Source organism: Alosa pseudoharengus, unplaced genomic scaffold, assembly GCF_046254945.1.
Source record: "Alosa pseudoharengus isolate Yale_2024_CS ecotype anadromous, Long Island Sound unplaced genomic scaffold, YU_APseudo_1.1 YU_APseudo_1.1_scf_8, whole genome shotgun sequence".
NCBI lineage: Eukaryota > Metazoa > Chordata > Actinopteri > Clupeiformes > Clupeidae > Alosa > Alosa pseudoharengus.
The window spans coordinates 32637717-32661369 of record NW_027468870.1 but is presented as its reverse complement, the minus strand read 5'-3'; the positions used below and the strand labels follow the sequence as shown (position 1 = coordinate 32661369).

General features: G+C 42.2%; 1 protein-coding gene across 1 annotated transcript in view; it reads right to left on the bottom strand.

Moving 5' to 3' along the window:
* Positions 1-20684, bottom strand: part of camk2a (calcium/calmodulin-dependent protein kinase II alpha) — a 44939-nt gene extending 24255 nt beyond the window's left edge. Inside the window, exons 1-6 of the mRNA XM_076275306.1 lie at positions 20623-20684; positions 18858-18952; positions 9366-9425; positions 4755-4809; positions 3797-3862; positions 1859-1931 (exon numbers count right to left, since the gene is read on the bottom strand). Coding sequence (XP_076131421.1) covers positions 1859-1931; positions 3797-3862; positions 4755-4809; positions 9366-9425; positions 18858-18952; positions 20623-20684 — 411 coding nt within the window. The remainder of the gene's footprint in view (positions 1-1858; positions 1932-3796; positions 3863-4754; positions 4810-9365; positions 9426-18857; positions 18953-20622) is intronic.
* Between the last annotated feature and the right edge of the window lie 2969 nt (positions 20685-23653).

Sequence of the window (23653 nt, the reverse complement as noted above, 5' to 3'; positions counted from 1 at the left end):
GCATCAGACTTAGCTTCCAATTTTATCCTTGTCTATATCAGCTTCAATATATGAAAATGCAATGAATGAAGCATTGATTTTTCTCTCTCGTTCTCTCGTTCTTTCTCTCTCTCTCTCTCTCTTCTAAATATCGCTCTCTCTGTGTGTGTGTGTGTGTGTGTGTGTGTGTGTGTGTGTGTGTGTGTGTGTGTGTGTGTGTGTGTGTGTGTGTGTGTTTACAGAAAAACAAATAAGATGGGAGAGAACAGTCTGTGTGCGCCGTATGTTTAAGCAGTTAGGGCAGTAAGGTGGCACAGATAGTGCAAGCTGTGAGTGTTTACGTGTGGGGCTGAGGGGGCGGAATATACAGAGGCATCAACAGAGCAACATATTAGCATTATGTAAGAGCCGTGTGATTACTTACCAACAGAATACAATAATGTTAAGGTTTCCAAACTTTTACATTTGGTTTACCTGAGGTTAACCAAAGCAATAATATTTAATCTGATAATAGACTAAGGATGTGCTGCACAGGACAGAGCATTTTATATCAGTAAGGGGTGAAGTGATTTTAAACCTGAGGGCAAGATGTCATCTCTGGTTGTACTGTATTATCTATTTGTCCTGATGACACTGACTTTCAACTTTTGGTGGCCATCATACTTCTAATCCATTGTACGTCACGTGAACTTTATAGGACAAAGTGAATGGGAATTAAAATCACTCATCATGAGTGGAAGAGAAACAATCCATGTCTGATTGTTGGACAGTGCCTCTCACAGAGAGCAACACGTTTCCCTGCTTTGGGCTTTCTCCACCGTCACAATCGCATGTTGCATCACCTCCACTATTTGCTCGTTGCCGTTAATGATGGCATCGGGGAGGTGGAGGCTCCATCTCCTCTAGGGCTGAGCTGTATCTCCGCTCTGTCTCTGGCCCGCGAGCTGCTTTTCAGGCGGGCGAATTGCGTGGGAGTATTGGCAGCAGCAGATCCATCTGCAGCCCACGCGCGTTCGCCCAAACCGCACTCTTAACCGCTGGGTAATTATCACACATATTTCAGCGAGGTGGTCGCCGCGTCCCCAGAGTCTCGCCGGCCGCACCACGCTACAGTCGCTAACGCCGCCACCGCCACCGCCACCGCCACCACCATCACCGCCACCACGTCATCAAGAGCTGAAGCAGCCGGAATATTAGTGTGAGCAACAACACCAGCCGGGTATTTCACATGGTGTCGTGACCTTTCTGGGGCATGAGTGGTTGGATGGAGGGGGGGGGGGGGTGTGTTGGGGTGGTGATAGTGGGCTGTAGTGTATGGGGGATGAGGATGGGGGGGGGGGTGATAATAGTGGGTGCTGTAGAGTGTGGGGGATGTGCTCGTCCTAATTATCCACTCATCACCTGCCTCCCTGCTGCAGTGGTGTGGAGAATCCTGTGTGTGTGTGTGTGTGTGTGTGCCGCGCAGTAACACAGCAGTAGGGAGCCATTTCAGACACGCTTTTCAACTGCCCCATAATGGCCAGTCCAGTCATAATGTGATTGCCGACAATAGAGAGTTGAGTAACAAGAGATGTATCACTATCAGGTGACTCCAAACAGAGATTAAATGAGTTTTGTGCGCAATTGGGATTCCTTTTTATGGCGTATTGTTACACTGTAGTGGCATTAGATATGACTCACAAACTTGCTTTACGTCAGGTGATGTCAAACAGAGATTAAATGTGTTATGTTCGCAATTATGATTCCTTTTTTACATTTTATTGTTACACCATAGTGGCCCCAGAGATGACACACAATCTTAACACTACTTAACATTGAATGCAATGTGTTCAAGATTGAGAGCAACACTTTGTATTTGCTGCACTTGATTCATAATTACCTTGAGGTCTCTGTGAACAACACCCATCTGATGACAGTGCAAGACAGCCTCTAGGATCTGCTGAATACAGTGACTGCATAGGGGACAAGAAAAGATAAACACGCCGGGCAATTAGAGAGGGGGACTTGACTGTCTGACTTGACTGACAAATAATGCACAACTGACAATTAGCTCTGATGAGATGTGCGTTGTGGTTTCAGCACGACAGCCTCTGGTGCTGCTCTGGAATGTGATTCATGATCTGAGGCTGGTAATTCGATGCGACAGTGGCGCTGTGCATGATGAAATTGTGCACCTTAGGAGGCAAATCTGTGTGAGATGCTAATTAACAGATAGTAAGTGCTGTCAGTCTGCACGTCCGCGGGCTACAGAGGCCAAGGGACCGAGAGGAAACAGCCATGTTAATTGATCCAGAGATTGTTCTTGGCCTGGTGGTTGTGGTGGAAGGTGTGTGGTGGTGGCGGGGTGCTCCCGTTTGAAATCATTCATTAGCTCGTTGTGGAATGCTGTGAGGGTATCAGAGGAAATCAGAGACCAAAGATCAATGCCTAGCCTTGCCTTCACCTCTCCGGAGATATTTTGGGCACAGAAAACAGGCGGCCGTCCTCCACAGCCTACAAAAGCTAATTGATGCTGGACTGCTACTTTGGTCTTACTTGCTACTTACTGCCTTACTGATGCATACATTGTAAAAAAGCCCAATTATTGTGTAACCTATTGTGTAAATTGTGTAACCTAGTGTGTAAATGGTATGGGTCAGGCATAGTGCTACACATCCTCTGATGCTTAGAATAATTGTTGACACTAAAAGCTTTATACTTGTTATAGGAATAGGGCATTAATTGTAGATGGTCTGTTTTCAGGTTTCTTTTCTTGTGATACCATGCAAAGCCTCTACAACGGGCCATCAGTTGACAGGTGCACAGTGGCATGTGATACTGAACCGGTCAGCTGCTCTCTTTTAGTTTCCCTTTTTGCATACAGTATTTTTTCTGACTATTTCTTTGTGTTACTGTTGCCAGCCAATTTTATGATCAATATGCTAATCTTATGATGCAGGTTGAGACGTTGAGTCTCTATATTCATATTGCGCGCTATAATGATTTTCCATGATCATTTCTGGTTGGTTTGTGATACGCACTAATGCTTTGAGCATACAATGGTGCTGAATTGATCTTACTTATCTCAACACATATTTCCCAGTGAAACCTTTCCTTTGCTTGAGATGTGCTTCATTCACATGGTATAGGCAAAGTCCTTTTAGGCAAGTCCCTCCACTCGGAGGCCATATTGCAATGCATTTTGGGCTGCGCGTGCGCAAGGCTTTACGACACCAACCTTGCTCCAGCAGCGAGATCACAACACATGATTGGTACGACGTATTTACAACATACCACATGATTGGCATAATGTATTCACCATAGATGTTAGAAAGCTAGATGCCGCATTGAGCTCCAGAACGTACAGGTGTCTCTGATTGCCGGCAAGTGTTGCCCATAGACATTACACGTGTTGCTCCCAGCAATATGGCAGCCGTGTTTACGTATGCCACCTAAAAGAACTCGACGGACAATCTAGTATCTAGTTTTCTAATACCTATGGCATTCACATGTCTTATTTTGGGGGCGGAAGGGGCAAAATATGTGTAGACGACTGCCATGTTTGCCTTACAAACTAACCCCATACATTTCTATGGGAGATTCTTTGAGTGCTGTGTCTCCTCATTAGAAAATCTGTGGTACAGGGAAGTATTACAGAAGTAAATAAATGAGACTATTCAACCTAAAAAAGTCTTCTTTAGCTTGAGAAATACTGTATGCAAGGACAGGGACACCTCAATAGCCAAAAATGTCCCATCGCTTTACCCTTAGATACTGCTGTGCTGTTGTGCGTGCCAGTAATGTGATCGCAGCAGAACATTAGTCTTCATCTTCTTACCTTGCGTCAGCTTCGCTGTAGTACTCGCGGGCAACTATGTCCTCAAAGAGCTCCCCACCTGTCACTCTGGTGAAAAAACACACGTGTTACTCTGCTGGAACTGCCACGAGACAGATATCATGACTCAGGTCAGACAGATCTATCTCAGTTCATGGTCTGTGATTATGCTTGACAGATACACTGTAAAAAAAAGCATATTGAACATAACCCAGTCAAGTCATCATGTTTCTTTGAGTTAAACTATGTCAATATGTAGTATTAATAGCTTGACTCCAAAACAGCTACATGACTTGACTGTCTTATGTTGGGTGCACTAATCTTTATCTACAGTATATTTTGGTAATCATCGCCAAAGGGTCTATGTGGTTTCATGGTTTACCTCCTGTCAAGTGTTAGGATATGGGGCCCTTGACAGAATTTTCTTGGTGTGTCTTATGATGATTATGCAAGTCACAAAATACAACACGCTTTCACATGTTAACAAGCATCTCATATGCTAGAAGAACGACTAGTTGGTTGTGTGTCTTTTTGATTACTTTCATCTCTGTACCGTTTCTTATCATAGCTTTGAAATGCCTTTGTCAACATGAAAAGTTTTCTTTTTTCCACACAGAAGCAAAATAATACCTTTTGGAAATGAGAGTCTCCAAATAAATGAAGAATAACAATCACTTTGATGGTGAAAGACATTTTTGATCAAAGTGTGTTGAGTACGTCTGAGTAATGAAAAGTGGCAGAGTACAAATATGTTCAGCAGGAATGCTCTGTAATTCCTGAGTAGCTTTGCTTTAAAATGTGCTTTAAAAAAAACAGCATTCAGGATTTAATTCAAACATGTGTGCAGATAACAAATAAAAATTTCTTTCAACTATTCCTAAATTCTGAATAACAGGCAGCTCATTTAGATACAGAGATAAGCATTTTTGAATGTACTGTGTTCCAAGATATTGAAACTCACAAGTCAAATATCAGATAATGGTGGCCCTCTTCTGAGATGCTGTCGTGAAGGCGCACTAGAGAGAATAAAGAAAGGGGGTGGGGAACAGAGGTTGCTTATAGCTTATTTATGATGATTATGCAAGTCACAAAATACAACACGCTTTCACATGTTAACAAGCATCTCATATGCTAGAAGAACGACTAGTTGGTTAGAGTTGGTCACATCCATCATTATCCACCATTGTACAAACGACCAGTTGTATAAAGACACGCAGTTTATGAATGTTGAGAGACCTGTGCACTCACAGTATCTCTTTGCCAAAGGATAAATAATCCTTTGCACAATTTAGCCCACCAACCATCCGCCCCCTTCCCTCTTCCCACCATGCAAAGTGTTATGATGGGCTGTATGCAAGTGTGTGTGGGTGTGTGTGTGCACTCAGAGAGGTAGAGAGAGAGAGAGAGAGAGAGAGAGAGAGAGGACTCATGCATGTCTGTGTGTGGGTGCTCAGATTGGAGGGAACAAGAGGAAAGGCTGCTGTTTAGATAGCTCCAACTTGCCAAAGCCAATGCATAGCAACCGGTGCAAAAATTACATAAGACTGCAAGAGCTAGTTTATGCTCTATGTGTTTTTCACAGCAATTAGATCTGCAAAATCACCTTTGCTAGCATCCTCTCGACCTACAGCGTTACAAAAAAAAAAAAACTAAATTATAGACCACATAACAAAATTCACCCCTCATCCACAGCAGCCTTACAGCCGTAGAATATTTCAAACATGGCTGGAGACATGTCAGAAATGACCTAGTAGAAGAATAGGAAGGGCTATTTGTGATGCAAGAATGGCACTAGTATGACAACAATGGCCAAAACATTACTGCCAGCTGGCTAGACACAGGTGCAAAGGAGAGTCATTACTAAACAATGACATAGTGAAAGTACATAAACACACTGCATTTATTGGTACCTGAGTGAAGGTTAACATTGGTGCCACACAATCCATGAGAATCTTTAAGAATTTTCAATAAATATGCTTACTAATTTAGACGTAAGCATCTCAAGCACATGCTGATAAACATAGACAGTCTCAAACATGTCTTGCTCTCTCCAAACGCTTTTCAATTACTTCAAAGCAATGTCTGACAAGCTTCCAGCTCATCAATATCTTATCTCCTAGAGTCTGTTTCCCTCTGAATGGCCAGCCTGACTGCGTCTGTGCTTGTTTTCTTTTGTGAGTGCACGCAACATGACAGGCTTTCTTTCACGTCTGAGCGCCCGCTCTCCACCGCGCCAAAAATCAGCGAGGAAGTACAGTCACTCCACACGCCGCACCTTCAGCCCGTCTCGTCTCGCTAGCTCCACTCAAGCAGCGGTCCGCAGACACACAACAGCAACGTGAAGAGATCCTTCAGTAGCCCAGCGAGCCAACGCACTGATTGTTGTCTACCAACAAAAAGATCTACATACAAGCAAGTGTAAACAAGTAATGACACAGGACAACATTAGCTAATCTTTTTTTTTGTGTGTGCTGATGGTTGCAGGCCTCACTCACACAATGGGCAGATCTTGCTGTCACATGCTCATCTCCTTACCTAAACAAACCAGCTGTCTTCTATTTTAGCCTAAGTAATTATTATTGTGGCTTAAAGGTGTACATTTCACATGGAGCACAAGAAATAATGTATACTGATAGTGATAGAGTCACTACACAGAGATCCAATAACAGCAACATACAGTAGTCTAAAGCAAATACACAAACACAAACATGCATAACCATGTACTGGCATGCCAATTATGATGCATTAAATCCATCGGTAACACTTTACTTGACAGTGTCGACATAAGAGTGACATGACACTGTCACGAACACAACACTGTCATGACACATGAAACCTAAACCTAACCCTAACCCTAACCTTAACCCTAACCCTAATCCTAGTCTCTAACCCTAATCCTAATCCTAACCCCAACCCTAACCCTAACTCTAAACCTAACCCTAAACCTAACTTGTTATGACAAAAACCGAATGTCACTTAATAACAGAAGCGTTATGTCATAAACGTTTATGACTTGTTTATGACATGTTCATGACAGTGTCATGTCACTCTTATGTCGACACTGTCAAGAAAAGTGTAACCAATCCATCTAACATGCGATTCAATGCAAATGTACACATTCTGTTTGTGCTTTGCATATAAACAGGACACATTACTCTTCATTATCAGTAATATTCATGACTATGAATAGGAGTGGGTTATTTGACTAAAAAGACAACTTCAAACAAGAACAAGACAAAGATGATAAGAATGGGTTATTTGACTAAAAAGACAACTTCAAACAAGAACAAGACAAAGATGATAAGAATGCATCGGTCCACCATGTCATGCATCTAGGTATCCATTCTCTGTACCATTTATGCTTGTCTGTACCTCTTGGTCTCACCTAATACAATCTGTGGCTAATTTGCGGGTGTCTACTTTTCTTATTCTAAATAAATACTACATGAAATGTTCATAAGATGCACAGTGTCTAAGACTCTGGTTTCTGATCTTTTAAAAGGATTTCTGTTGCTATGCATTAGCCACCCAGACTTAGAGAACGCAAACGGTATGAAATCCTTTATCTGGATGTCTTGAGAGGAACAAAACTGTGTCATTTTTAGCTAGCAAATCAAAGCATGGCGATGGGGAATGTAGGGCTTTCGCTTTGATCACAGACTGCCGGGTGCCAACCTCATTGACATGCTGTTCTCCAAATGAACCACATAAAAACTGGCACCGTGCCTCTGGCACCTTGCACCTGGTCCAGCAGGAACACGGGCCAACTCATCCGACATGTTGGTTCACATCTCCTGGACGGGCGTGGGTGGGCGCTGGCTACTCGACAATTAAATACCATCAGTTGCCACTGAGAGAGACCGCTTTTGACAGAATGTGCCAATAAACAAATGAAGTCAGCACACACACATTCCCTCTCTCGCCAAATGCAGATCTGCACAATTACATAACAGTTTAGACACAAGGACCCCAGACTAATGACCCTACCCTGGGTTTGTCCTTTTTAACAGTAGCGTGTCATTCTTTAAATCAGAGACACTGTAAACAAGAGACATCCTATTGATGCCTCACTGTCTCTATTAGTTAATAAGACAAACTTATTGTGTTAGTCAATTTGCAGAGGAGTGACCTGTGTGTGAGCCTGTGTGATTCCATAGGGTGCCAGGATAAAAAACTTGTCGACATAAAGATGGTGGAGGAGGATGCAGCAAATATTAGCCGTTTGCATCATATCTGGTCACTAAAGAAGGCTAGTGGACTTTTTGGGACAGACACTGGTATTGCAAACCACTGTACTACACCTCTGAAGGAAGCATCCTCTCCCCTGTGACCTCGAAATGTATAGATTGGAAAACAGACCTATGGCAAGAGTGCCTCAGATCCATCTGGTATAAGCTGAACATGATATACTACTATTAACAGGGGAGCCCTTGACAGATTACACAATCTCCCAGACTGAGTTCAAGTCAGAGCCGGTTTACGTCCCTCAAGGTTTTTAAGCGTTCACACAGCCAAAGGGCCAAGCCTTCAAAGAAGTAGTCAAGTGAACGTATTCCTTTACTATGCACCAAACAAGAAAGGTAAAACTGCGTATTTTAATTGTTGCCCTTTTTCTCCCAATTAGTAATTCCATGCTCAACTCAAGTGCTATTTCTCAGTTTCAACTTGCTTTTTCCCCCCTCACTCTTCACTTGTCGTGAACAATTGTGAACTGATCTGATTATTTCTCTCCACTGTCTTTTCTCAACCTTTTCCAACACTCTCATGTAATGCTAGCTTGTTTTGGCAAAGATCAGCCGCGACAGGTTTCTCTTCTCCAAGAAAAGAGTGTGAATTTCTCTGATTAATAATGCAACCATCTTGTCTGTGCCACAGAGGGATCTGCATTATTAAAGTGGCAGTGGGCTAAGAAAAGTGCCCCGTAGCCTGTTAATCAGTATATCACACACCCCGTTCCACGAGCGAACTCCTTTTGACATCCAGCGTTTACTTAAGACTCCATACACTCCCACACACCCCTTCTAAGCCTTAATGCTCTTCATAGGTTGAAATTTCATAGACCTCAAAGCTTTTTCTGAAATTAATAGGATGTAGGCCTATGCTTTCAGATTATGTACAATTAACCAACCCAATTAAAAGCATCATGGGACAATAATAAAGCTTTAACTGTAGCATTTAAAGTGCTTAAGAATACATGCATTCTGCGTCTAATAGGCTAGGTCTACAGAGAACCAAAGGATTTCCAACTTAAGTTGAATCTATTTCTGTCGTAAAGAATGGTTATCGCTCTTTTCTTCATAGGTAATCTTTCATGAGAGGAAGTTCATGCTAAGTACAACTCTGACAGATGTCTTACAGATGTCTGATACTACATTTCCCTAAAGTTATTTGAGCATACATTAAAGCTCATTTTGGTATGCATTTACAACAATGGACATACTGTAAAATGAACAGCATGTGCACAAATGCATACTAGTTTAACAGAGACTTTCTAGACTTATGAGAAAGGACACACAGTGAAGTGGGTTATAGGAGTATATGAGCTGCACCTCTCATCTCTGTAGGACCTTACCTATATTGGGGTGTTTCAATAACCGGCAGATCCTGGCCTCTCGATCCAACTTCTGATGATCTGAAATGGGGGAAAAAAGAGTTAAATGAAATCCGTCGATACATCAATCCATACACTTATTCTCTAGGAACTGACCCATGACATGACCATGTCTGTGGCATACTGTACAAAAGAGTAATGGTAATAGCAAAAACGAAAAAATCCAACACACAAGTGTATACTGGGCTTCAGCATAGTGATTTTAACCTTATTCTCTAATGCTCTTATTCTGCATCATACCTTCCATACACTCCAATCAACAGCATTAAGCATTCCCTCTAATGTTACAAAAACATTGCACCACTTATCACCAAGACACGACCTGTCCTGAATCAAATGATTGCCTCTGTGATGTTTGTGGCACCCAGCCCTGTGAGATCTGGTCTGGGAGTTCAGTACATTACCTACTGTAATTATGATGGTGCTACTGAAGGGGGGGATATTAATCAGAGCTAATGGGGGAGAGCACAGCCACGGGCCAGAGAGCTGATTAAGGAGTTTCCCTAGGCCTGGAGATCACTCATCCTAACACTATGGAGGCCTGTAATGAGAGTAAGGGGGTAGGCAAGGCGGTAAACAATGCCCAAGCCACCATCACCACCAGCAGCTGCAGCTGCCACTCTCCCTCATTTACGCCCTTCCCTCAGACCGTCTCAGAGTTTACAAGCTCCCTGAAATCAGCCAGAGGAGAAAGAAAAAAAACATCCACAAATTTCCCTCCTTCTCTTTATTTACTTATAAACTTGCAGGTGGCCAAACAGTATGAAGACAAACAGGCCCACATTAAGGGGGGGTGGGGGACTGCAGCCAAATGAGGCTAGCGTCCAAAGGAACTCTGTATTATTTATCAGTGAAATTATATTTAATATGCAGTTGTGGTGAGGTCTTATTTTTCTCCCATTCTCCCACTGTTTGGCGCGGGCAACACCACCATTAGCAGAGATGAGATGGAGATGGAGATGATATCTGGTGGACTAGACCCTCCTCCCAGCCCCCCTTTTTATTCTTTCAACTGTCATATCAGCATTTAATGTGTTATACAATCTGCAGTCCATCCATTTCTTCACACTGTACTTTGTTCACAGTGTAAAACGCATTTAAGCAAAGACATGCGGCGAACTTTGAGAATGGTGTTGCTAGGCAACCGTGCAGAACACACCAGGAATAGAATTATAAGATATAAGGGGATGGGGGGGGGCATTCTCAGAGGGTCGGAAAAGAATAACAAAATATGAAACATGAAATATATCAGGTTTCAGCCTTGAATAAATTCCAACTGGAGGAATACTGGGAATCAACTAGGAAAAAACAATGACTTCAAACTCAAGGCAAATGTGGGCAAGACCACCACTTTGCCTCTATCTGCATCCCATCGAGGAGGCAAGGAAGATCCATCTGTGATAGGGTGATGATAATGTTCTCCTTGATTAAAATAATAATAATAATAATAATAATAATAATTATGGAATCTTCAAGCATGTTTAATTAGCAATGAAGTAGCCATCCTACTTAAACAGCAAATGCTTTCTAAATACAAAAATGAGTACCGGTAATACAATATTTTAAAATAACTTCTACAGTAGCCTTGTGCTCTTGAGATATCTCATTAAATATTGAGATGTGAGGTATTCATTGTAAAATGAAAAGGGAGAATATGAGCCTTTGAAGCCGGAACTGAGAGAGCCTTCTTTAATAATACTATACCAGCTACTAGACAAATGAAAATCCAATATTTTCATCCAATAAAAAAAAGTGAGATTTGTATGCCAAGTTCATCACAAAAGGTCTACTTTAATACGTTACTATATAAGTAAAATGGAAAATGTTGCATAAAAGTATACTATACTCAAAATAAAATACATCTATGGGATGAGACTACAGGATCAATGCAGAGGTGATTATGTCTCAAGATTGCCTGAGGCAATCCTTCCACTCAGTTCACACAAACCATTATAATGATCCAAAACATTGTATTCATGCTATAGTGCCAAATTGAGTTTGTATAACTGAAAAACAACCTAATAAGCTTATACAGAAGTTTAGATATGTACACAATGCATAAACACTCACACACACACACACACACACACACACACACACACACACACACACACACAAACACACACACACACACACACACACACACACACACACACACACACACAAACGAGAAGGTATCATCTGCCAGGACAAAAACCCCAGCAGACAGGCCGAATTTTTGGCCTCTCACTGTCATTCACAGCACAGTAGGGTGCCGTCTGAGACTCGCCTCACACACACCGCCACCCCAGTGCCTTCTGACATGACTTCACACACACAAACACAAACACACACTCACAGAATACCAAACAAAATCAGTTATCAAATAGGCCAAGAGTCTACAGAACAGCAAAACTTCATGCAGTTCACAAAGCGCAAAACAGCCAGATTGCTCATTTGGAAATCGATTATGTGTCCCATATCTTATATCAATTACAAGGCATCACTTTGTGCAAAATACATAGAAATGCTGCATAAATGTTGTTTGTTGTTCATAAAATACATTACAAAAATGCACTGTGATATAGATAGATAGCAGCAACAGAAAATGTGTGCCTCAAGGACACCCACTGGGTCTGCACTGCTATTTAAATGGCCAACAGTCAGCAAACATTATATGAAGAGAAACAGTACAAAATATGGCAACATAAAACACTACTGAGTCTATATACCACAGGATACCCAAGTTTATGTGTCATGTTCGTCTCATCTTTGCTGAGGAGTAGACTACAACTCTAACTCTGTGTCACTCTATACCAGCCTAGTGGTCAGTTGTCCATAACTCCACTCAGTCCTCTATGTGCCTACACCTTGCCTTTCCAACTCAATGCTCTCCCATTTTCTAAACCCAGCCTCAGATCATTTTAGTCACCTGTCTTTTCACTTCACCACCAAACTGGTCGTTGTGTTTGCGCAGTGCACTGGCCCTTGTTTTCACCCATACCCTTTTTCCGAAGGTGAGTAAGCTTCAGCCTACCCACGCAAACCTCTCCAAAGACACTTCAGCCCTCAGTGTCCTGGATCCCGAGACGTTCTCCATCACTGCGCGGCCACCGCCCCATACAGGCTCTTCATGTCAGAACAGAGTGGGAGGACCTGCGTCTCCAGAACCTTAAGGCCTGTTCTAGACTCCTCGCCTTTCTGAGTAAACACCTCTTTGAGTCACACTGCACCCTAGCTTCCCTTTAATGCGCTATACGAAGCCTACCTGAAGCTTTAAAGTGTAAAGTGGATGTCTCAGACCTTATCACTAAAAGACCAGCTGTTCTGGAACATGTGAATTCTTAATGCATCTAGTCATTTAATTAATTATGGAGCCTTATTAAGGAGCCTTACATGAAAGATGGGGGGACAGAGTGTGTTGACTAGAAAATGTTCCATAATGTATTAACAACAACCAAGAACTAGTGATATGCCACTGGTTTTGGAAGTCCTGCTGTTTCTTATTAAGGTTGACTTCCTCCTAAAGTCTTCAATATGACACATAACGAGTCAACAACACCCGTCCTCTCTCCAAAAACAACAAAACACATGATAGAAAAGAAAATGCTGAAAATGTAATGACTAATTCTGCCATTTCACCATTCTGCCGTTTCCATGTTTTGCCAGCCAATACCACTTGTCAGCCAACTGCATCCCTAACAGCCAAATCACCATTCTGACTACTCTGGTACATTTCACGAGGATACTGCATGCATCTGATTTGCGTGCTTCCAAAGGAGAGTGAAGACTGTTGCTGGAATGGAAACTAAATTAAATCGTAGTCATTAGGTCCAAACAGAATGTTTTTTAAGTTCATTTAAGACAGCGTTTGGGATCCCAGAGAGGCTTAGACATCCAGATTACATAATTACAATGGCTCATTTTCAAATGCTCCTCCGATGCGCTCACTCATTAGCATTTTTAATCCACGAGAAGGGATTTGGCACAGTGGATTTCTGAGCTGGTGTGTGTGTGTGAGTGGGGGGGGGGGGGGGGGGTAATCAGACCTTTTTTTAAAGTATATTTTTGGGCTTTTTGCCTTTATTTGGACAGGACAGTGAAGACAGACAGGAAGCGAGTGGGAGAGAGAGATGGGGTGGGATCGGGTCATGACCGTAGGTCGGACTCGAACCTGGGTCCCCTGCTGCGCCACAGCGCCCCCATGTGTAGTCAGACTTAATGCATACTTGGTATGTTAAACATTAACAAGCACATAGCCTATTAGGTGGGTGCATAATTGGGCTAAATTAGTTATTAATTATTTGCTATTAAACACATGGTAAGTAAGACCTACACTCAATACCTGTGAGCAATGGGCTCTATTTTGACGATAAAAAGCGCGGTGCAAAGCTTGTTCCTTTCTTACATCTGAAATTTTTCGCCATGCGCTTCACTTTTATTAAACCTTGCGCCCAGGGGTGTGGCAGAAGGTGTGGTCTGGTGCATGATCCAAAAATCGCTATCTTACACCCTCTAAAAATCATTACCCCATTGACCAAGAAAAACCTGGCCTATAGCGAAAGGCACATCTAAAGCACAGTTGAAGACACACTGTCACAGATGTAAGCAGCCCTTAGCAAGCAGCCTGAAGCAATTTCTCTGCAGGATAAATATCCTTAGGATTTTTATTCAGTCATTTGAACATTACTGGGGTAAGTGTTGCTTTTTTCAGGCTATGTTTTCGATGGTAACCCCTTGTCAGTCAATAAAAGTAATTCATTGTGTAGAACTGTTTTGTTGTTGACTATGAGACCACGGTGAAGTTAGTTTCACTTTGCCAATGAGTTCAAACGAGTGCAGATGTGTGTAGGCTATAAACTGCTAGGTTTTAGTAAAGCATGGTTTAGTGGAATACCTGCAGATTCCTTCAAATGCACCACTTACTATCAAAATACCGATGCGTTGTTTCAAGTTGCGCTGATTGCTGTTAAAGGGAATGACTCATTCTCATTGGTTTAAAGGATATTATGCCCAAAACATACCCATGACTGATTAAGAAACATAAAAACAACCTTTTTGCACCAAGCAACATTTGATAACAAAACCACTCCGAATGTGGACTGGACACACCCCTAAATAAAGTTTTTCGCCACTGACCATGCGCTTTAGATCGCCAAGATAGAGCCCAATGTCTCAGGAACAATCTGTCAAATCTGGCAGGTAAGGAGGGTTTAAATCTCCCTCAAACAAGGGTGGGGTGAGTGATGACTGTCAATCAACTTTATGGGCTCTGCCCAAACTTTGTTGAGAAAACATAATTTCGAAAGCAAGCCTGGCGTGAATGGAGATTGGAGAATGGAGCTTTGAGCACAATCAGTAATGACGTAACTTCAGATGTGTGTGGGTGGATTCACACTGTTCTGCTCGCATCCCCCTCCTTCATTTTCTGTGCTTTGGTGGTGACCCCAAGGTTGTTTTCTTATGGTTGTGTGTAATGCTTGTTTCCCTGGTTGGACATTGATATTCCTCAGGTGCAGGCAGATTGCTGCAGAATCTATAGGGTTGCATGAGTCATGTTCAGAAGGCTCAATGTTCCTTAGGGTCAGAATAATTATCGACATACTAGGCTACCGTGTTCTGTAACAGACATCTGCTCAAAATCACATTTTAAATTCTTCCTATCTCATTCCTTTTCTTCAGTATCTAAAAGATGGTCAATGACAAAACATAGCAATTCATTTGGCTTTATCAGGCAAGATTTATTTAGCCTTAAATGTTTGTTCCAGATGGTCCACTGAGACCTGATACAAACACATCTACAAGTAGTCATCAAAATGACACTTGCTCAAAGTGGACTTGGAGTTGATATCCAGTGTTCTTCAGCTATAGGCCCTATGTCGTTTGTCGCCACCATTAAGACAGCACACCATGTTATGGGGGTATTTCCTGTGCCGTGACCCGGACTGGGAGTGAGATTTAGAGGTTACACAATGTAAGTACTGCCAACACCACGACCAGCCTGAACCACGTCAGGCATGGCAGTCTCCATGTATGACCATGTCCCATCAAAATGAGCATGAAACTGTTACATTAAGGTGTAATGGCTACATACTGTAGCTTTAACATGGCTTAGTGGCACCTTCTCTCAGTAACCACATTCACAGTCCATCCCCACCACCCAACCTTTTGTGAAGAGTTGGATGCCATACAATTACACATGCAGTTTGAATGAACTGAAATGAATTGAAGACTATACCAACTAGGGGTGTAACGGTACACAGAAGTCACGGTTCGGTTCATACCTCGGTTCGGACATCACGGTTCGGTACGAGTTCGGTACAATGGAGGGAAAAGCAAAACAAAAATGCAGAAAGCATTTTTTTTGTACATGTCTCAGGCTGCACCACCTAGTGTCATACAGTCTCTTCCCTGAGTTATCTGCAACAGCCTGAAGTGTGTAAGATGTAGGCTAAACAGTACAATAAGTGCCCAGACTCCATCTGTAACTTGTAAACAAAATAAGACAATCAGCTATAAAACTGAAAATAGGCCTACAGCATCTCTTATTTCTGAAAGTGCAAATTACATAGAAAATTATTTTTAAAAATCCACTTAAGCAAGACCTTCAACATCTGTGTTTAGTTGTATATGGAAGGGTCTACAATTTGCCTCAATATTTTTCATTGTGTGTAAAGTAATAATCTAGCCTACTAACTGTGAAAATATCACACTATTTTGCCTTTTTTAAAAAAACGAAATTGCTCCTTTCATTTCATAAACAGACTACAACTAGAAGTCACGTGACTTTGCCCTTTGACGTTAACTCACCGTAGCATGGTTTGTTTATTAGCCTGGTTAGCATTGTCACTTTATTTTACTGTCTATGCACTTAACACTACCAGCTCCTCATGTGAGAAGTTACAAGTTACCCCAACATAAAGGTAATTACCACGCGATTTACATAGCTTTCTGTCCTTACGAAATCATTTAATTTAAGCCATAGGTTTTGGCCCTATTTGTATGTGTATCCAAAGGCTGCTGAAGCGCAGGGGAAGTTTTTTCCCCCTCGTTTCAGTGATTGGTAGCCTACATCATCTGGGTGATGGCTTCGAATATGTGTAGCATTTTTTCCACTCACATACCCAATGCTGAACAACGCCAATCAGAGCTTCCGAGCTAAGGCGAGGCTACAGATTAGCGTTAGGTGTCGCTAAAGAACTCCCGTAACTCTCGCTACTTAACAGTAATTGCGCATGACATGAATTAATCCGCACACAAGTTTTATGTATTTTTATACCGTGTATTCTCCGTGTAAATTCATGCACCGAACCGTGACGCCCGTACCGTTTCGGTTCAATACGAATACATGAACCGTTACACCCCTAATACCAACACATAGTTCATCAACATTAGGGATGCACCGAATCCAGGATTCGGTTTCGGATTCGGCCGAATATTGGATTTTTTGACGGGGTTCGGTTTCTGCCGAACCTTAGAATTTTTCCCCACCGAACCGAACCCTACGCTTACACTATGCGCGCTACACTGGTCGACGTCATGACGCCGCCTTTGATTATAGGAAGGTGTTTACGTAGGTGGCCCGTTCGAATGCAGTAGCTCAGGCTGTGTGAGTGAGAAAGTGAAAATGGAACTCGTGAGCAGAAAAAGTGTTGTTTGGCAGTACTTTCAGTCCAAAGAAGGTGATTCTAGTCGAGCTACATGTTCAATTTGCAGTTAAAATAAAATAAAATTAAATATACACTGCTGTGGATGTTATTTACTTCATAAATGTGTTTACTGTGTTAATGGACTGAGGATGGAGTAGGATTCGGTATTCGGTTTCGGATTCGGCAGAATCTTAACCAGTGGATTCGGTATTCGGCCGAACCCCAAAAATCTGGATTCGGTGCATCCCTAATCAACATAAGTGGTTATATCTAAGCGTCACATAACCATTCCATGTTATAGCTTTCTGTAGTGATGGTTGTAGATCTGTTTACCATGACTCAATATACTTTCAAAAATCAAATTTACTCTATCGCTCTGTTTGGATTCACATACTATTTATTCATTAAATCTGGTGTCAGCTAGCAAAATAATGATATGTCCAGAATTTGGTGGCATTCTTTTAACAATCTTCAAAAATGGGAAGAAAGATTTTTTTGACACAAGCAGTGATATATCACAAAGTAATGGAGTTTCCAAGACAAATAGAGAGAAATTATTTGAATGAAATTGATGGAAACAGTTAACCTGACTCCGCCAGATGGATTTGCTCCGCATATCCATCTGGGAACTTTTCATTGAAGAACTTTTGGGAAGGGGCGGACATACTGGTTAGCTGATTGGATAAACCATCTGTCTATCACCACCTTTGTTGGTTATCGACAGGCCAAATCAACCAATTAGATGAACAAAGTATTCTTCTAATGCCGTTTAACATACAATTAAGTTAGGTAACGTGACAAACGTTAAGATGTTTTAACTTACCATTTATGAACCTAATCAACGACAATTCCCATCAAGTTTTCACGGTAGGCCCTACACTTCTGAAGATAGTATATTCCTCCATTATGAACTGGAATCAGCCTTGGAGGATGTCTGTGTCGTTCATTCCTCCCAGCTGCATGGCTGAGACTCATAGCTTCACAGTTTACCCAGGAATACTTTCTAATTTGAATAAAACTTGCGCGATAGCTATGCTCATCTCTGTGGATGCCGTCATGTTGTTCGTTGCGTCACACCTCAACCCGTCTCAAAGCCAACGCTGATTGGACGTTCGTTTGGTGAACTGCTCCAAATTTTCTTTAACGGAAAGTATCCAGACTGATCTGCGAGTGAAACCCTGAAGCTCGCGAGATCAGGATGGTCTCACGAGGCTAGGAAACAGTTGCAGCTTGTCAGCTTGTCAGTACTTAAACTGCACTTTAACATCCTTTTACCGAGTCAAACCTCAAGGTTGACTACAAAGTGATGTGTCTATACACTGAGTGTGGGCGGTAAAAGGTGCCAAAATGCTTTTAAAGTCCTCCCACACTTCTGGTATACAGTATATCTTTCATCTGCTCTGTTATATGAAAGCTCTTGGAATGACGAAAGTAGCCAAAGAGCCTTAACAGGAGTCCATATTTCCTAGTGGCCCAGAGACTTTGATTGGATATCATCCATTGATAGCACGATGACATGTTAGTTTGCATATTTGATTTTGACTCTCTTGTACTATTACTGTATTTTTTGGAGGAAATGTCTTCTAAAAGAAACATAAGCACTAATCTTATGACCTCTCTGTTTTAGTAGGCCACACTCCACCCAAGAGCCCTGGAACGCACATTAAACTGTAGTCTGGAACACTAAACCTTCAATAGAGCAATGCATAGCTGAATGCTAATGCATGTAGCATAATGAAGTGCTCTGGCAGTAGTGTGATGCCTTAACAGCCTGTTGAAGTGGAACACAGTGCATTTAAGACAGTACGACAGGGCTTGCACTTACCCCTGGCAGAAAGCTTCTTGGTGTTGATGATCTTGGCAGCATACTCCTGCCCTATGAGGACTTTTACACATCTGCGCACCACTGAAAACGCTCCCCTGGGAAACAGTTGAGCATGGTGTTAAGTGACATTACTAACACTGCTAGGATCAACAAGTTGTAAGAAAAGAGGATAGGTTGTTTAAAAAGACAGAAGTCTGAAATGTCATCCAAACATGATCAGAGTGCAGATATAGACTAATTTGATTGTTTAAAACTATTAAAGTAATTAATGAGCGGCTTCTCTACCTATGATTGACAGTGCAGTTAAGACACAAAACTTACAAGCATATTGAGAACTGATGGTTGGAATGCCAGATATTGGCAACATGTTTAAGACAAAGGTTTTTACTTAAAAATCGAATTATTGTATCGTCTCTGTGACTATAGGCCTATCTAAATGAAGCCAGTTTATTTGAATACTTGCTGGGTTGCAGTAGATATTTGCAGCGTAATTTTTGTCTAACTTAATTAAGCACCGTCCTGACCCTGGCTGTAGTTCTTCATCATATCCCCCAGGCTCCAACAGATCACTGTTATTAAGTTACACAGCTCACTTTTCTTTCGTGAATGGCAAGCTGACACAAGAGCATATTGTTGGTTATGTAATCTATCCCAATCAGAAGAAGGCTGCCTAGCTGACTGATGTTAGTTGCCACTCATGTCTGTCAGCACGCACTAAAAGCGTGGCCACTGGATTATTATGTAGGGGTAGGGAGAGGGGTCCTCCACTGTGTAACCCTCAGTATGAATGTCTCGGACATTTAGTGAATTCTAGTGGGCCTGAAGTGTGTGATTGTTCTCAGTGATGCAATGACACAAACACCACACCGCAGCAAAGTAATATATTGGATTAGAGATGTTTTGCGTCTGTGAGCTGCTGGATTTCTGCCTTCAAATAAAATGATTGAACTTGGCTTGGGCAGCTTCTACTCAACGGTTAGTGTGTGCGTCAGTGTCTGTGAGTGTGTGTCTGTGTGTGTGTGTGTGTGTGTGTGTGTAGTATGAGACATGCTGTGAGTGGGAGTATAGATGTGGGCAGGTGGGCTGTGGGGTCTGTGGACCCTCTCTCTCTCCGTAGGTGTGAGAAGCACTCAGAAAAGTACATTCTCTGCTCACAGTGGCTCATCTCTTCATTACGAGTGTTTCAGAGCCGCAGCGGCCACTTGGTTTGTTTTAAGTAATAAATTCTCCTCACTCCTGATTCTGTTCATTTCTCTACACTCAACTTATTAAAATGTGTGTATGATTAATTATCTGACAATGTAATAAACTCTTGAGTTCAATAATTAATATGTAATCATTGCCCATACTACAACACAGTATTTCAATGATTTTTCCCCCTTAACACTTGTAAATCTCAAGACATGTCAGTGTCTATGCATAAAACCGTGGCGAAATAGAAAGAAAGAGGGAAAATAAATAAAATATCAAATATTTATCATTAGAGTTTCACCATCATTCAATCAGCGCAAATCCCTAATCAAATCTAATCAAAACTAATCATCTGCTTAACATACAATTAAGCTTTCATGTCTCGCTTCCAGCTTTTGTCAACTTAATTTGAGCACTGTTCACTTATCTTACCATCTTTCAAACAGTTCCACATCTCTTAAAACAGTATATTTGACATACTTTATAGCATAGTAGAGTTTACTCATACTCATTCATTCACTCCAGTTATTTGTTTAAAATAAGCACAAACAAATGTATAAATGTGACGACTTACTTTCCAAGTTCCTCAAAGAGCTGATATTCCTCCGTGAATCGGGTACAGGTGATGGTAGCCATGCTAGATCGCAGAGATGGATGGCGGCTCTGTTTATTTGTCTGATTGTCCTTTGCTTTGTGGTGTGTGAGTGTGCTTTTCTAAAAGAATGCTTTTGCTGTGCAGAAAGAAATGTGCAGAGGGATGGCCGGAGGAAGAGTAGAGTGAGCGCCTCTCTATCACTTTCCTGATCTGCAGACAGGATGTGAGGGGTAGATGGTGGGTGACAGGTTTGCTACAGTGTTCTGCCCGCCCGCTCTCCCGCCTCTCCTCCAATCCCTGCGCTCAACAGCTCCCCTGAATACACAGCGCCGTCGTCATGGCAACTGCATCTCCCTCCTTTTGCCAAATGCACGGGGCCAGGGAGGAAGGCGTGCTGGCTACCACAAAGGCATGTGCTGATGCTCTGTGGATAATGTGCGCGCACACACACACACACACACACACACACACACACACACACTCACACACACTCACACACACACACACACACACACACACACACACACACACACACACACACACACACACACACACACACACACACACACACACACACACACACACACACACACACACACACACACACACACACACACAGATGCAAGAACTACTTGAACATCTCAGGCTCTTTCATGTTGCCATGACTATGTTTGGTTTCATGTCATGCCTTTCCTCTAGAGGATGTTTCACTTTCTGCATATCAACTATCAGGAAAGAAAAAGAATACTTATAGTGGCAACGCTCATCCCATTTGCGTAATGTTTCTTAATCTGCTATTATCATCAGCTCTTGTTCCATTCTGTAGTCATTTTTTAGCTTTTGTCAAACAAGTTGGTCATGTGTGAATACTTTTTCTAGAGCTGATATGATGAATGATGTATGCCCCTTTGTTTTTCTGAATCCCATGGAAATCTCAGCTCAGATGTGATGTGGGAGGAGGATGCAGAAGGCATAAAGGCAGGAATCCCCTCAGGGACGCACAAGACAGCCCATGCAGCCCTGAACTTTGTTTTCCTCCATCACGTCACACGTGAGCCTCTGTGTCTGCTTTGTGGACACTGCACCGATGGCTGCTGGAGAGAAAGCGAGCCCTTCAAGCGGCGTCACGCTCCAGTGAGTAGATGAGAGAGACTCTCCTGGGGCAGAGGATGGGGTTTGGAAAAAGAGGGGGAAATCAGAGATGAAAGAACATAGTCATGTGTGAGAGAGATGGAGTGAGTGCAAGGGGGAATATGAGTGAGTGATTGAGTGTGTGTGGGGGGGGGGGGGAGAGAGAGAGAAATTAGGGAGAGAGAGGGAGAGAGAGAGAATTAAAAACACATTGCAAGTGCTTTGCTGAGAGGTTATGTGTCATTTGCATAAAAGTTTCATTTTGGAAAAGAATATAGGGATCATGGAGGGCGATGAATAGAACACTGAAATGACTGTACAGTAATAGAAGTAGTGATTCCCCATTACAGCCGATCATCAGCTGTAAATCTGCAGTGAAATTTTGTTGTTAGAACACCCCCCTATATAGAAATGACAGCTGATACGGTTAGCAAAAGGTAAACTCATCTGAGACCTGAAGAGTATGAAGGATGGATATTTAGAGGTATGAAATCTTTCCACAGACTGCATTATTCTTGCATGTTTGATTCCATAAATCTATGAATATACATTAAATCAACAAGGGAACATTCTACTCTGGAAAAGAAAATCCAGAGGACCAAAAGGCCAGAGGTAAGCCTTATCCGGTAAACTATGGAAAATGCTGAATGGTTTAAACGATTCTTTGTGAATTACTTTGCCAAGACACCGCAGGTTTTATGGTTGTCATCCTTGAACACAATTACAGACCTGTAATGACATGACAAGTAATTTCCCAGTCTTTTGCCTCAAACACAAACATAAATCCGCAAAATCCAGAGTACAACCTTGCTCATACGGAGTCATTTATGAGCACTGGGGCCCCTGAAGGTGCCATCATTTATCCTAATCACAAAGACAATACAGTTTACACAGGGCTTCTGGGGGCTTGGGGCTGTGAGAGAGGTAAAAAGGAGAATATTAGTGACTCCCTGTGCTGGCTTTTGGTATGACAGCCACTCCATCTCAGCTGTGTTTTAAGTGATCGAAGACAGGAGAGTGCAGCTATTCACATAATGATGTGAGACCAGAGCCAGCCAGACATGCACACATCTGGTCTTCCACAGCCAAATGACACTTCAAAGGAGTCTCAATCTATGGCTAAAAATAGAGCAGGGAGTACAAATCTACCACTCTTTGTCTCGTCTGTGCTAACATTTGTGGATTGAGCTTTTAGTTCCTGCAAGTCTCCTCTCATACCTCTCCCCGACAAATTCCAACATCTCCATGGCAACGCTGAGGTGTGAGTCATCATCGAAGCACAGCTGGCCTGTGTGTGTGTGTGTATATATATTTCTGTGAATTTGTGAAATGATGTGTGTGTGTGTGTGTATGTTTATGAGTGTGAAAGCATTTGCTGATGGAAGAGGCTCATCTGGCATCGGCACTAGACAGTATAATCTCTCCTCCTGATGAAACGCACAAGTCGTCCTTTTTCCTTATGCTAGGCCATTCATTTAGTTGTATTCATATATTCACATCCCATATTCAGGCAGTTTGTCATTGTTATTGTGTTCCTGATGATTTTTGCCATACGATGCTGCTCGTTATAAGCACTTCTCTGGGCTTCCTTTCACTCACAACAAGATGTGCTGTCTATCATTCTCCATCTCTCTCAAACATCACAGCAAAAAACACCACACTCCCTTAGGAGAATCAGATCAAACAGCTTAGTCGAGCACTCTAGATTTTTATCATGTGTTTAGTCAGCGGACGCCCACCAAATGCCAAAAATCTCCTCCAGCAGGATCCTGTGAGCTCCTGTCCTCGGCATCTCTGTGCCTTTCATCTTTATCTGACAGTAGAGATCAGGATTATCATTTTCCTCTCCTCCCACCCCTGGATCTCCTCCACCCGTGCC